Source organism: Sinohyriopsis cumingii, chromosome 5 (genome assembly GCF_028554795.1).
Source record: "Sinohyriopsis cumingii isolate HCF-2022 chromosome 5, ASM2855479v2, whole genome shotgun sequence".
Lineage (NCBI taxonomy): Eukaryota > Metazoa > Mollusca > Bivalvia > Unionida > Unionidae > Sinohyriopsis > Sinohyriopsis cumingii.
Window position 1 is genome coordinate 93892447 of NC_142965.1, and position 16589 is coordinate 93909035.

At 36.5% G+C, this 16589-nt stretch overlaps 1 protein-coding gene across 1 annotated transcript in view; it reads left to right on the forward strand.

Annotated features, from left to right (window-relative positions):
- Positions 1 to 5303: 5303 nt before the first annotated feature.
- LOC149799787 (multidrug and toxin extrusion protein 1-like) overlaps positions 5304 to 16589 on the forward strand; it is a 100661-nt gene continuing 89375 nt past the window's right edge. The window contains exons 1-5 of the mRNA XM_089959171.1: positions 5304 to 5407; positions 9299 to 9418; positions 11890 to 11991; positions 13898 to 13966; positions 15450 to 15498. Of these exons, the coding sequence (XP_089815297.1) occupies positions 9305 to 9418; positions 11890 to 11991; positions 13898 to 13966; positions 15450 to 15498 (334 nt within the window). The 5' untranslated portion in view covers positions 5304 to 5407; positions 9299 to 9304. The remainder of the gene's footprint in view (positions 5408 to 9298; positions 9419 to 11889; positions 11992 to 13897; positions 13967 to 15449; positions 15499 to 16589) is intronic.

The window sequence follows — 16589 nt, forward strand, 5'->3', positions numbered from 1 at the left end:
TGTAGGTGACCCATGATTCGGCGCCATATAGGAGGGTGGTCAGTACGACAGCTCTGTAGACGCCGATTTTTGTATCTCTCTTGAGACTGGAGTTGTGCCAGGCTCATTTATAGAGTCTGCCGAAGGCACCGTTTGCCTTGGCCAGTCTGTTGTATATTTCTTTGTCAATCTTGGCATCAGAGGATATCCCACATCCCAGGTAGGTGAACTGGTGGACTACGTTCAGCACTGTCAGATCAGTGAAGACGCTTGGTGGTCGGTACACTTCCTTGGGAGCAGGCTGGTGAAGTACATCAGTTTTCTTTAGATTGACCTCAAGACCTCAAGACCAAAGAGCTGGCAAGCTTTCGCAAAGCAGGATGTTACGCGCTGTAAGGCATCTTCCGTGTGGGGAGTAAGGGTGTCGTCGTCTGCGAAGAGAAGTTCTCTAATCAGTTTTTCCAAGGTCTTGGTATGGGCATGAAGTCGCCTTAAGTTGAAGAGGCTGCCATCAGTCCGAAATCGGATACAGATGCCATCTTCGTCATCAAGGTCTTCTGTTGCTTTTTGGGGCATCATGCTAAAGAAGATTGAGAACAGTGTGGGGGCTAAAATGCAGCCCTGTTTCTCGCCATTTGCAATGGGGAAGGTCTGTGACAGGTCGTTATTGTTTCTGACCTGACCAAGCTGGTCTTCGTGTAGTTGGATGATCATGGTAAGGAAATTAGGAGGGCATCCGAGCTTTTCAAGGATTTTCCACAGTCCAGTTCTGCTCACCGTATCAAATGCCTTCGTCAGGTCTACAAATGTGATGTACATTCCTTTGTTTTGTTCTCGGCATTTGTCCTGGACCCGTCCCAGAGCGAACATCATGTCAGTTGTGCCCCTATTGGCGCTGAAGTCACATTGACTCTCTGGAGCATGTTCTTCTGCAATGGTGGGCACCAGTCTATTTAGCAACACTCTAGCAAGGATTTTGCATGCAATGGAGAGCAGAGTTATCCCACGGTAGTTTGAGCAGTCAGACTTTCCCCTCTTTTACAAGGTGATGATGACTGCATCTCGAAGTTGTTGTGGAAGTTTCCCTCGCTCCCAGCAGCAAACGAAGAACTCATGGAGTTTGGTGTGCAATGCTAGGCCTCCTCTCTTCCATATCTCTGGTGGGATACCATCTTTTTCTGCGGTCTTTATTGTCTTCAGGTGTTCTATGGCTTTTACAGTCTCTTGCAGTGTGGATGCCTCATCAAATTCCATCTTAGGTGGCTGTTGTGGGGTGGGATCAATAGCTGCCTCCTCGACTGTACGGCTAGTGCTGAAGAGGGTGTGGAAGTGCTCTTACCAGCGGTTCAGGATAGATTCCCTGTCAGTGAGTAGCTCTTGGCCATCTGCACTCCGTTGGTGGCTCTGTATTTGGAAGGAAGGACCATACAATGATTTCAGCGCTTCATAGAACCCTTTGTAGTCACCAGTGTCAGCGTACAGGTGGGTTCTTTCTGCAAGCTTTGTCCACCATTCATTTTTTATGTCAAATGACTGCACTGGATGGAGCTGCAGATAAGGCGGAAGGCTGGTTTCTTCTGTGGACAGGATGGTTGTGCGAGATGGGCTTGGTACGCTGATTTCTTTTTGGCAAGCAGTTCTTGGATTTCTTGGTTATTTTCATCAAACCAGTCTTTGTTTTTCTCACTGGTGTTTGCAACGATTTCTTCTGAGGTTTGTAGAATTTCAGCCTTGATGTGATTCAACATCTCTTCCGGATGTAGATCTGGCGGACAATTAAGTTCTTCAAGTCTAGACTGCAGACTCTCTTGAAAATCTGCCTTGACGTCTTCAGACAACGGTTTTTTTTTTATCTGGAGCTTCCTTTTCGCTGTACCTCCTTGTTGTTTGAAGTGGAAGTCGAGCTTGATTCGGACAAGACGATGGTCTGTGTGGAACTGTGCACTGGGCATCACTCTGGTATTAAGGACATCTTTTAAGTCCCTCTGGCGTACTATGATGTAATTGATTAGGTGCCCTGTTTTGATCTAGGATGCATCCAGGTTGTTTTCAGACTGTCTTTCTGCTGAAATACGGTGTTTATGATGGTGATCTGTAATTCTGTGCAAAATTCAAGAAGCAGGCGCCCATTGTCATTGCAGCCACCAACACCATGTTTCCCAAGGAAGGCTTTCCAGGCTTCTGAGTCTCGGCCCACTCTGTCATTGAAACCTTTGAAGATGATTATTTTGTCGCTCTCTGGGACGCTCTTCATAAGTCTTCTCAGGTCAGCGTAGGATTTATCCTTTTCAGAAGGATCTGCTTGGAGTGTTGGAGCACATACACTGAAAGTGTGGCGTGTTGTTGGTTCCTTAACGGGAGACGCATGGACATGATGCGGTCGTTGTGACCAGTGGGAAGGTTTGTTAACTTGGTGGCGATTGTGTCCTTGATCATGAAACCGACTCCTCAAAGTCGTTTTTCAGTTTTTGGTTTTCCTGACCAGTTCAGGGTGTATTCAGCGCCGAGTTCTCTCAAACTTGCCTCCTCTGAAAGGCGGACTTCGCTAAGTTCAGCAATGTCAACAGCAAGGCGAGAGAGTTCGTTTGCGATTAAGGCAGAGCGTCGTTCTGGTCTGTTGCTGTCGGTTGAGTCTAGCATTGTTCTGATGTTCCAGCCAGTTTTCGTCTTTTGCCACGATGTGAATCAGGTGGGGCATGCCTTGTTTTTTTTCTGTTAGAAGATGCCCGTTGGCTGCGGCAGGCCAGCTGGGGGTGGGGGGGGGTAAGGAGATGAGCTTTGGTTAAGCCACCTTTTCTATGCCCCTCTTCATGCGGAGCAAGCAGTGCTGTCCCTAGAAATGGCTGCTTGGTTACTCAACACCAGACGGTCAATGGCCTGAGTGGCCTGCAGGATTGGGACTGTGGATTCAGTGACATCTTTCACCTGCCGTTTTCGCCCCTTTCCCATCGTTGCAGGGCTTGATAGAGTCTAACGTAAACAGTAGACAGTAGACAGTTGCTTCATGCCTGCGCAATGGAGCATTTAGGTGGAGTGCAGTCTGCGCAAACTGTCCCCACCCTTTAAACCTGGGGTTCGTCTGCCATGGCTCAGCAAGCCAGGACGGTGACAGCGAGATGCGCAGGCTGTAGATTTTATATCGGAGTTTCCCTCTGCTAGGCAGATGGCCAACTATGACTGAAGAGATCTGCCTTCCCTGCTATTTCGATCCATAGCTGGTCGGCCACAGCCGCAATCCACTAATACATATGATGCGCCTTGGTCCCGAACACTTGACCGTTGATCTGTAGAGACCTTCCGCCCTAGCCGATGACTTTCCTTTAGAAGTTCATACGCCTAGTGATGCACTGTTAACATCACCCCCTCAACGTCGTTTGGAGGCAGACGTGAGAGATTTGGGAGATGGATGAGGATCAGTGTGTCCGTCCACTCAGAGAATTCAGCTGCCAGACAACAAAGGTACTACCTCTATCTAGAGCCCCCTATACCCCATTGACACTACTGTAATGCCATATATTACGGAGGGACCACATCGCGTTGTCCATATCCATCCCGTGCATCAAAAATTGAACTTTAGCTCATTTGCAAAGAACCACTTGATTGCATTCAAATTAGGTATGAGTTTATAGCAAGGAAGGCTAGGTAAAGTTTGATTTTAAGACTTAATGTGAAAATGTGGGTAAAAATAGCTTTTTGACTTAAAAGATTATCTTTACATCCAAAAATTTGCTTTCGTACAACATTTTTGTATGTTTATTGGCTTACAAAATCTATGTCAAGTTAATACTTCATCTTTTGTTTCCTTGAAAATTCATGATTATGGTCCACGGATGACCTTAGAATTTAACATTGCATCTTTAATTCTGTTTCTTAAGTTTACCATATTGGCATCGGCATGTTTGTTCTTTGTACATATTCCAAGTTTGCTTGTTTTGTTTTGTTTCTATAATTAAAAAAAAAAGAACTTCCAAGTGTCTCAAACATTCCATGATCTTTATTTGATAATGTCAGTAAATACAATTTATTGTACTTCTGTAAGTTTCAGATCTGCATCTTACATGATAATGTATTCTAAGCTAGATGTATATATATGAATTAAAGACTATGGGTGATAGAACCATAAATAGTGATACATACAAAGGTATGAAACATGTTATGGTTAATAAGATCTTCAGATTCAGCTTGATTTCATTATGCCTTTTTTTTTTTTTACAGTTATGTCAATTATTTGCAATAATTTTAAACTTTGTCTATTTTCCAGAGTATCCTCAGTGAACGCATATTTAGTACATTAGTCCCAATCTATTAGCCATTTGCTCCATCTTTAAACACTAACATAACTTTTAGAAGCAATTACTGCCATTTGGCTTCAATGGTTACCATTATATTCTTACATATAATGCAATATATGTTGAAAGTGTCACTCATTTTGATACATTAGAATAAAGTTTAATTGTGATCATCAGCATAGATGGAGGTCGGATCAAATTTTGGAACTCAGAGCCAACTGTCATATTTCTTATACTTTAAATTAATATTCACCTTAATCTTGAGGATGTATATGTACGTGTACATGAACCAAAGAATCCCGTTCAGGTCCTTGCTGACTTAGACGCAGTTTAATTAATTGCTAGCTTTTTGGTAATGGTAAAGGTGAGTATCGGAGAAAATTTCTCGCTGCATTGTTTATCTTTAATCCCTTATTTCTTGGAAAATAGTAGAAGTGCAGGCAAATGGTCACGTGGTTAAAAAGATAGATACAATTATTATATTTTGATTAATGTATTTTGTTTTTATGGGAATAGATGAGAATTTGCTTAAAGATATATTCTGGTCTTTAAATTAACGTATTTATGTATCTGCCAAATGGAAATTTTGATTGTTAGTGTAATCACATAGTAGTAAGCAGTCACTGCCTAATGTTTTGTATGACTTAATTGAGCATATACAGAAAATGTATACATAATCTTTAAGGTTTCAAGGAATACATAGTAACCAACGAAATAATTATTGGTCATAGACATTTTGTAGCTCTGTTTATCCCGCTATGCTACCAAGTTGAAATAAAGTAATATTCCCTATTTACGCATTATTAAATGTGTGACTCTTTCTGATGAGATAAGGAGAGTCATTGTTTGCGATGATTCACTATAATGTTGGGTACAATTATTTTTTAATAAATCGAATTCCTCGTTGAAAAGTTGTACGCGTTTCAGTCACTGCCACTGGTCAAGCTGATTCGCTGCATTTGACTGGCTAGTCATATGGTCGTTGGTAATCGGAACTCATCGTAATTTTCCTCCGTGTTCATATTGGTTCCGGACGAGAACAGGTTCTGGTAGGGCCTGTTTCTCATCGAGGGTATCGGTTACCGGATCCGTAATGATAAATAAATAAGGCGGAAGGTACACATACCGCTCAAGCAAAGGTAAGTATATTTGTGCTAGCAAGTGTAACATGCAAGTTTCAATTGATTTAAAAAAACTGGAGGCTTTGATTATTCTGTAGTTTTTACCAGTTCACACTCGGTTACAGTTCAATCCATGTCTTCAGTACATGTATTTCTTTTTGTCTTTTTAAATAGTAAATTCCATAACCAATCATCCGTAAAGGACACGGATAACCGGACCGGTTCTGGAATTGACTAAATCATAAAGTAAATTGTACAGGTCAGACCAAACACAACTGGTTTTAAAATTAGGCCATGCGTTTTTTTTTATATATAAAAAACCCAACCTTTTTTAAAATTATCTTTAAACAATTATATTGACTATGATTTTGTCTCTGTGTGTGTGTGTGTGTGTGCTAGGGACGGCAATGAGAAACATGGACGGTCGGCCGACGGGGAACATTTTTTGTTTAGCCTGATGTATGAGCATTTATTAATCTTACAATACATAATTATTTTAACAAAATTCTATTCAGTCATGATTATGATTGCTCTCCATCTTAATTGATATCAAGAAACTTTGGGTCCTATTATAATATTGCTGGAAACAATGATTTTTAAAAAATTTGATAGATAATCAAACTTTGCACACATTGTAATGCTGTTAGGAAGAAGCATACAAATGTTTATTTTACTAAAATGTGTCTGAAGTTGTATTTTTATGATATTTTTTGTTGTCTAGCAATGTCTGCTTAACAGTTTATTAATAATTTATTTTTGTGTCAAAAATTGGTACCGTGTTATTTTATTTGCATAGACATCTTAATAACCAATATTGGCCCATTGATAAAGATTATGTAGCTGTTGATAAAATGTTTTATTATTAAATTTGAGAAAAATATACTTTCTTGACTTTTTTATATATTACAATTGTAGCAGTTGTTTAACATTTTTTTACAGTTTGGGACAAATTAGCTAGAGACATGAAATTGTGATATGGAGAAATAATAACATGAATACACAGACTTTTACTGAAGAAACATTATAACTTACTGGGGCCTGTAATCAAACATTGTGAAAATTATGACAACAATATTTGAACTTAAATTGTTTCAAAATGCACACTATTAGTACTTAAAAATGCACTTAAAAAAAGCAAGGGAATGGTGTTAAAAATAGAGGGGCTCATATCTTTGCTTCTACATTGTACTATATATTATTATTATTATGTTGTATATGTAGGACACATTGTCAGCATGGACACCATTTACAGTATTTTTCTCATTTACACTGTTTGTATCTCATGTCATACTAAACATGTCTGAATCTTCAAAGATCTGGAATATACACAAGTCAGGTTAGATAATCCATGCTGGACTGATTACAAATATCATAGGAAAATTATCTGATACTAAAGTAAACAAGTTTGCTATTGCTATTGTATGTCAGAAACATGAATGATGGATGACAAAATGACTTAAATTAGCTGTCATTCTTGGCAAATACTATTTAAACTAGTGTAATAGTGTTTGCAAACAAATTATGACTAGTATTATCTAATAAAATTTACAATTTGAATCTAAATTTGAAAGTGACAAGGGTATACAGTACTTTAAATAGAACTACATACTATGGTACAGTGTATGTCTAGTATTTCTTACAAATATAATGGCTGCAAAAGTATGTCACTGTGTGTCATTTAGTCATTGATTTACATATTTTGAATTTTGATCAGTACTGTTGAATGAACTGTTCACTGCAGTGTGTGTACTCACTGGACATTTTGACGTAATATTCTGTAGATACAGTTAAAATGGTTTCCTTTCCAATGTGAATTGTCCTTTAAACCAGTGGCAGGATATGGTCACTTTTGTTTGGTATGGTCAGTTTTGGTTTTGTCAGTTTTGTTCCACTAAACAAAGACTTTCTTTATTCATTGTTAGGCATTTTTTATGCATGGTATTAACCAGCAGTGACCTGCTTTACAATAGCCTTAACTTTTTGGACAGTTATTTTGCTAAGATCATAAAATATGTTGAAATTAAATATAAGCACATAAGCAACTGTTTACATTCATTAGAAACATAAGTTGCATTTTGCAGTTTGAAAAAATGGCAAGTTGCATGGTTAATAGGCCTGACGCTATGTAATGAATGGCTTGGTATAATAAATAAAAAAACAGCATGGTGTGCAAGAAAATAGCATAAGATTGGAAAACAAAAGCATGGTATGGTGCTATTGTAAAATGACCTTGGGGAAACACTATTAAAATTAGATTGCTTTTAAAATCAGCTGATACTGTTCAGAGAGAAAGAGAGAGAGAGAGAGAGGGAGGATAATGAACTATATATAAACCATGAGCAGTTGATGAGTGTCTAACATCCAATAACCCAGGGTTCTCACAGACCCTGAAAGTTTGTGAAAGTTTGCGAAATTTAATGTAGCCATTTCATGGTTATTAAAGTTCATGCATAGGACATTTTTTTGAAGGGTTTATAAAAGTGTGAATTTTGAGGGTAATGGGAGTTCATTTTTTGTCATGGTTTATTTTTATTCCATTAAAATATTGAAAAGTATTGATTTAAAATATCTGAGATTGTCAACCTGTATGATATAACCCACCATTGGTTAGCAAAGGGAAGTAACTCATGAACCAGACATTTGTAGGCTCACAATGCGTTCAGTTCATTGTCAAACACGTTTTTCTGCAACTATTTTGGCACTTTCACCAATCTTGTTGGAATGTTTTAAATCTTGTGGACTTAATCACTCAAGCAATGCCTGGAATGTGCTCTTACAGGCTAAATGGCTTGAGAAGTACAGGTAAGACATAAAACTCTGGTTTCACAAAAAGATCATTGTTGAAATGAACATGAAGCATAGTGCTCTGTTTGTAAGAAAAACTTTGAAGTAACTGTAGTTAGTTATATTTATTTCACAAGTAATTATCTGGGATTATATGACTAATGAATGTGATAATGATAGTATAGTATTTTCTTCAGTTTTGAGTGTTTTGGAATTGTGTAATTGATGTACATTATGGTGTTGTTTATGACTTCCTTCATCTGAAGTCTAAATTTATAATTTGAAAAGCATTTAGTTTTAATTTTTTAATCAGTTTGCCAAGGATCCACTTATTTCTACATGCATGACTAATAGTGGGGAGAAAGGCTTGCAGAACATCTGAAACAGCAATTATGACATTTAAATAAATTTTGATAATGACTGTAGGAAAGTACAATTATTATCCACCTTTACTACATACAGGTATGTTCACCTGTAATAATTATTATGCTTTCTATTGACTTGCAATGAATGAAAGTCAAAAGTTTGTAAAAATGGTCTGTGAAAATTAATTAATTTTGTTTCTGAAAATATGAATGAACCCTGTCTCAGAAAAATGTATCCTGTAAAAATGTGACGTTAAAGGTAGTATATAGATAGGTGGCTGGAATTAGGTCCTCGTCCCTGTGGATCAACATTTGCAACATGATGTAGTTATCATTTTGTAAAAACTATTAGCAGTGAATTTTATTGTAATATACAATCACTGAGAAAGAACCAGTCTTCACGTTGTTAAATGAGACTGCCAGATTTTGGTACTAAGTCCTTAATGTCATGTCTACTGTCCTGGTAATTGAACTGAAAATTGCGCTGCAAAACTAAGAAATGTGAGTATTGTCTCTGTGATAGACATTCTTTCTAACTAGAGTCCAATTATGCCAGACTTACATCCCTTTATCATGTGAAAGATTTTTAAAATTTTATTAAAATATATTTTTGTTACCGTGAAGAGTCTTTAAAAATGAATATGGCAGTTTTTATTAATTTTATACATGGAAGTTATTAATAGTGCAAATGAATGAATTTGTTTTAAAATTAAACAATGCAATATTTTTCATGATGTCTCTTATATTTTAACTGATTTAGGTAAGGATGGATAATGCTGCAACTGACTCCAAAAATAAGTGCTATTCGTTCTTGAAACGAATTTTTCCAGCTGGATCCTGGGATGAATTCAAGGAGATATTAAAGATGTCATGGCCAATTGTAAGTTTGCTCAGAATACAATAATTTTACCAGTTATCTCCCCTTACATGAATTACCTCCCTGCTGATCAATGAGACTTCAAATTTGGATTATAAAACATTGCCTCCAGAAATTGATAAAGACTAGAAATCTTCCTAAAACATACAAACTGTTTTCTTATTAATCATATATTTTTGTTTTTAGGTCGAGTCCAACTACAAACTGCAGCGATCGTGATAATATTTTAGTGTTTTTGTTGATTTGTATCTACCTAAGCTTGACTTCATAAGGATAAGTGTAGACCCATATTTGACATTGCCTATTGTGATGAACTATCTGGTTGGAGTGGGGTGCTCCCAATATTTTATTTAAACTATTATTGAAGTCCCACCCAGGCTCTATTTTGTCAGAGGTTAAATTTAATGAAAGATAGACATAAAGCTCCAAGCCCCTAGTCAGCAATGCCGACAGTTTGATGGTTAAATATACAAAAAAGTTTGAAATTCAATGAATAACAATTTAAGAACAATTCAATAATCAAATGGCTCAAATTTCCAATTACACTCCTTCCTCTTGACACTTTAAGCCTATTGCATCACTTGATTAGCATTGTGAGATTGATTTCCACATGTCCTTCTATTTCTGCTCATCTGTTCTCTTCCTCCCTGACCTTTCTCCACATTCCTTCTCCTCATCGACTTTCTCTAGACTCCTTCTCCTCCTTTTCCTGTTTCTCCCCCACGACTACACTTCTGTTGACTTCAACTGTCTTGTCTACAGTCTCAGTTCTGTCTCCAATTCTTGAAGACTTGGGACCCAATTGAAGTAGAAGTTCTCTGTCCCCTAAAAAGCTCTCTTTTCAAAGCTTGTCTTTCCTTAAGAATCTACCTCTAAGTTTTGCTGCCAGATTACGAGTGGCTTCTTTCTTGGAGTAAACCCTATTGATCTGCAATCCTTACAGGCAAATTCTAAATTACTCTTCCGCTTTCAGAAGGTATCATTCGGGTCTGAATTGCAATCATGCCCTCTGTGTCAATTTTGATTAGATATCTCTATGGACCGATCCAATCAAACATAGCAGACAATGTCTCTCTCGCTGTCTGTCAATAGGGGATGGATAAGAACATGCCTGGTTCACCCCGTGGACTTTCCTTTTGATCCTTGAACTAACGTTTAACATATAGGTGTAATAACAGCAAGACTTCGTTAAGTGATGCAACCAGTCACCTTTGCCGAGTCAAGTTTCCAGTCTCTGGCTGGTCATGGTAACCTTGCATAACAGTTCAACACTAACCCCATGGCAGTCATTAGAGATCAAACACAAGGCTGTGGTAATATTCCCAAGACGGGTAGATTATAGCTTCTACATGACTTCATAGCTCGGGCTTAGCAAACATGACACCTATGGTGCTAACAGTTCAGGATCTGCTTGGATTCATAAATATAATGAATGTGAATGCTGAGCTACTGTCACATGTTCTGCTAGGCTAGATGAGATGTTGTTAGTTTGGATTCATAAATAGAACAAGAGTAGACCCTGATCTACACTTGCATCTTATGCCAGAAGATAAAAAACTACACCGTTAGCTTGAATAAGTAAGTACAAGCTGATTAGTATCTACACTTAGATTGTAAGCTTGGCTTCATAAGTGAGTGTAAACCCAAATCTACCATTTATGCAAGGTCAAGGTCATTAATAAATGTTGTATACTCCTGCTGTGCACTTTAAATGCTTTTTAAGATAGGGCAGTGAAACATGTCTACTTCCATTGTCTGCCCATAACTTTACAATTCTAACTTAAAAGGTCTTCGATTTCGTGATTGAACTTTTACAACCTCACCATTAATGTGGGTGAGTGGGACTAAAATGCACTGAATTACTACACCTCATTTTCATACATGTATGAATTAGCTTTCACAAGCTTACTCATCTCAGTAATCAAGGTGAGTGATATCAGGTCAACATGGGCCTCATGTTGTAATTTTACCATACATGCAGAGAATGGAGATTACTAAAGCATTGCAAATAAACTACTTTAAAATAGAAAACTGTTTTTCTTTTTTAAGTTGCATGAAATTATGACAAAATTTGGAAGCAATTATATCAGTAGATACTAACATTTTTATGGTATTTATTTTTTGCAGTATCCATCTAATACTTAAATTGCTAAAATTTCTAAACCACTAGCATAACACATTGCAAGGTATTTGCATACCTATCCTAATTCTTCCCTTTTTTTTCATCCTATTTCTTTGATGCTAAATGAAGGATATTTTCAGAAACGTTCTTTTCAGTCTGACAAAACTTAAAACCATGGCTTTATATTAAGTAGTTATATTGGTATACACTTTACTATGGGCAAGGACATATGCAAATTAGCATGTGCAATCTTCATAAAGTTAGTAGATCAGCGTATTTGTACAATCTTGAAAAAGTTATTAGATGAGTGTATTATATGCTAAGTTTTTATCCAGATTTCTGTATCTTATAGGTGAGCGCTTTGATTCTGAGTGAGAGCATTCTGATGGTCAGCCTGGCATTTTGTGGACATCTTGGAAAAGAAATACTGGACAGTGCTGCGTTGGCTGTCACTGTAAATATATGTATTTATTGTGCACATCTCCCTTAATAATCTGCATAAATCATTGTGCACATTTCCCTTAATAATCTGCATAAATCATTGTGCACATTTCCCTTAATAATCTGCATAACTCACTAGCCTGCATACAATGCACTTGTTTTATAATTCAAAAATAGCATTTAGTTTCCAGAAATTTAAATTTAGCATGATCATGAAATTACACAAGTTTTAATAAGAAATCACATATTTTGTTGGATTTCCTTCAAGAGCTATGTTCTCAGTACACTGTAAAAACCATATATGATGAAATAGCAATCAATGATAAATGGTGTTAAATGCTAACAGGTGGCAAAACTGAAAGAAATAAACAGCAATTAAAGATGTTTTGTTAGGTAAGTTTGTGTTTCAATCTTTTGTTTCAAAGTAATTTAGTAAAATATTGGTATGTTCTATTCAAACATGAAAAGAGTCAGTTGACATAACAGTTGCTTAATAGTTGGATTGTTTTATAACACTGTTTTGACCTTCACTTTGATACCCACAAACACTTTTGTCAGAACCTGTTTAGGTGCCAGCTGTGATTTTATGTACAACTTTGAGAGGTGTTTGTTGCATTATAACAGTCAATTAAAACTGACCTGCATTGTTTTATCACCATAATTATATCTTTAAAATAAAAAAGTTTAAGGGCATTACATCCTACCAGTAAAAGCTTGTGTGGCCACTTGTGAGTCAAAATCAATCAGTGTTTAATATATATATATATATATATATATATACACCACTCCCTCGATAACTCACGCCCTGATAACTCACAAACCCACTTATAACGTGGTGTCAGGCATGGATCCCGTTTTTTAAAACCGAAAATACCACAAATATGTATCCCTATTTGTTGAACTTGAAGAAAATCGTGATAAAAATTGGTGATGGAAACTTTGATGTATCACTCGTTTTATCTTTGAAAATGGTAGATATGACCTGGAAATTTTAATCAACACTATGAAATATCAAATTTAAAAATAGCTCATAGAATTTTTTACAATTTCTTTCCAAATGACATTCCAAGTACACTGCAAATAACAATACTTAAGGAAATTTCATATATATATGGATTTGACACATCAAATGTTAAGCAAACTTCTGGTAGAAAGTGCAGATTTTCCATGAAACAAAGACAGCAATATTTCATTAGGGAGGAACACTAATGAGCCCTGTATCAGTACTTGGATATGTGATTGGAATTTTCAGTTGAATGTTGGAATTTTTTACTCACTATTTGATGGTGGGATAGTGAATTGTCAGCACCTTAAAATATATTGGAGTTATACAGCCACATATCAATTGAATTTTTTTTAAAGCAATTACAAGTTGATAAACACACCTTTTATACACAGTTTTGCTTAAGATTTGAAACTGAAGGCTCATTGACTCTTGGAATGAAATTTCCATGATGAAAAATATTTAACCCATTAAATCCAAGTGCCATGTTTATGCATTGTGAGGTTGTACCCTACTTCCAAGCTCTGTAGCTTCAGTATCATTTATGAAACACCAGTGTGGGTGTTATTAAGGAAGAGTAGTGTGGTCCTTGACATAATAGTTATGGATCCCATTGTAGGGGTGTATTTTATTTTGTAATACTCGTTATAACACAGCATTGTTTACAATGCATCCCAGTATAAGGCAGTTTTGCCTATAACAGTCTTCATTAATGGCTCCGCTAATCATGCATTATAATGAGGGTCTACTGTATATTATATAAAGTAAATTAGGAAATTGCAATGATAAAATGTTATTAGTCAGTTAATGTCTCTTTTATTTATGACTTCCAGATTCATTGGATTTCTTTATTTCTAACATCAATGATAATCACAATTATTCCAGTTTCTTTAATGTTTTTAATTCTTGCTTACAGGTGATAAATATGAGTGGAATCGGAGTGATGAATGGCTTGGTATTGGCCTGTGATACTCTTTTTCCTCAGGTAACACAATGGATCATGTTGTTGGAAACATAAAGGTGGTGCATCTTATGCAGAATGGAACACAGGTGTGATGCTGTTGCCAATGAAATTCCAAGAACACACAATTCTCAGCAGAAGAGTGTACTCCAAAACTGAATATGCTGTCATCTTAAATATTTTGGGCTGTAAAAAGAAAAGAAAAGTAAAATTTGGGGGAGGTATAAAGAAGATGCTTTTGTTGAAAGAGTTTTGTTTAATTGGATTTGATGATATAGAACATTGAGAACAGTTTCAGTTTCTGAGTACCATGACACGACATGCTCTTGGCATTTTATTGGCATCTTGATGATGCAGATGTTACACCAGTTTTGTTTAATTGGATTTGATGATATAGAACATTGAGAACAGTTTCAGTTTCTGAGTACCATGACACGACATGCTCTTGGCATTTTATTGGCAACTTGATGATGCAGATGTTACACCAGTTCTAAGCTTGACCGATAAATCTATATGGATAAAGATTTTTCAAAACTCTGATGGTCAATATTGACATGAACTGTCAGATTTCAAAACAGACAACACATTATTCAAACATATTATTCAGTCTTTAAAGTTTGAATGTTGACAAGTTCAAACTGCCATCAACTTTGTAATATTATTTTGCCTGTAAAAAAAAAAAATTAAACGTGGATCAAGGAACCTCCCAATCATCCTGCTCCCCTCTTTTTTGTCATCATTCAGTGGTGTTACAACTCTATGGTCATAAACTAAGTAACAGAAAGAAACAAAACCAAGTTTTGTAAAACTTAACAAATAATTTAATTATCAAAGTTATAAATGAATCCAAAATAATCATGATAAAGTTCTATGAAAATCCAAATGAATGAAAAGTTTCGTATAAATTAAAAGACTGGAAATGTACTCTTACAGATGTTACTAATCAATTTATTTCAAAACTACCTATTCATGTGACCTAGCTGAACCAATGAGAAATTACTTCTTTCTTCTAGAACTGTCCAAACCCCATCAGCCAATGAGAAAGTAGCCCAAAATTATCAAGTCTTATTATTAAGATTATTACTAATTGTCAACACATACATAAGCATCTTTTTATAGATCTTATTTAATAGTTTTAGTTGCCCAGCAAAATTTAAAGTTTTTTTCCAGGCAGCTGGACAGTGGGGTTTTACAGCACTGCTTTGTTCACATGTGACTGGAAGGGTCTTTGAGAACTATCGATTATAGCTGATATCATTGATTTTGATGATAATGCCATATTTTTTTCAATAAGGCACTGATAACAGCTATATTTCTGCAGGAGTTTGAAACTGCAACTGCAGTAGCAAATGCAGCCTATTTTTAACTGTTGCTCACAACTACTAGGTCACAACATTTACATTTTGTTGGTGGGAGGGGAATGTAATATTTTTGTCTCTGGTGGTGCAACACACAGTCTGCACATTTTATAGTTGTTTACTTAATGAATTTTCTTTCTCCTTTTCAGACATATGGCAGTGTGAATAAGACAAAAGTCGGTGTCATTTTTCAGAGAAGTGAGCTATATATTTGTGGTGTAACTTTTGATTAGTATTCTATGACATACGTTCCACATAGTTATCACTTTTGCATCAATGTTTGTTTCCATATGACAGTCTATACCTAGATTAGGGTCAACATTAAGGTTTTTGTATGCCCGTCTGAAAATGGAAAAACATTATGGTGCTGTCCATCTATTACTTTTTCTTGTCCAGATTATTTGTGAGGGTTTGAGAGATTTTATGAAACTTGACCCAAATATGTGTCATGACTGATAGTGTATGGTATAACACAGACAGGCCCTCTGCCTCAGTGTCAAGGTCATGGTGAGAAAATTTGTACTGCTTGTAGTCTTGTTCTGAGTGTAACTTTTCAACTACTGATGATGTTTGAATGAAACTTGACTCAAGTATTCTTGGGGGCCCAGAGTGCCTGAATGGTCTAGTCTAAAGTGCTCACCATTCCGGATCACTGCTGTCTGCATGGGTTTGAGTCTCAGGCTCGGCTAACGTTGGTATTTGAGAAAGCTTGCCTGTCTAGTAGCTTCTCATGGGTCAGTGGTTCTTCCTCCACCGTTTATACTGGCTGCCATGTATCTTGTGCTGAAAAATGACATTAAACCCCACAACAACAACAACTCAAGCATTATCATGACTAGACAGTGTCTAATTATAAAAGAAAATTCCCAACCTCAAGGCCACAACAGGGGAACAATGTAAATATGTGACTTGTATTTTTGTTTGGACTTAAACATTTGAATGACTGAAGATATTTTAATGAAATTGGACCACACACAACACAAACACAAACATTGACTAATTGACTAAATTGTGTATCCTGTTGCATAGCAATGCTCCCTGTCTCAAGGGACAGTGTAATGCTGTGACTTGCATCCTTGACCTAAGTTTAACTTTGGAATCTCTGAAGATATTTTAGCCTTGTCTAGAGTCTAAGCCATGCCTCCTGTCTCAAGGTCAAGTTCGTGGCAAGGAAGAATATAAATCAGTTACCTCTTTCCATATATGGGTATAACTTTGAAACAAATGAAACCATTTTTGTTAAACTGCAGACAGTTAGATATCTTGACTTGACAGTTTCTCACATTTAC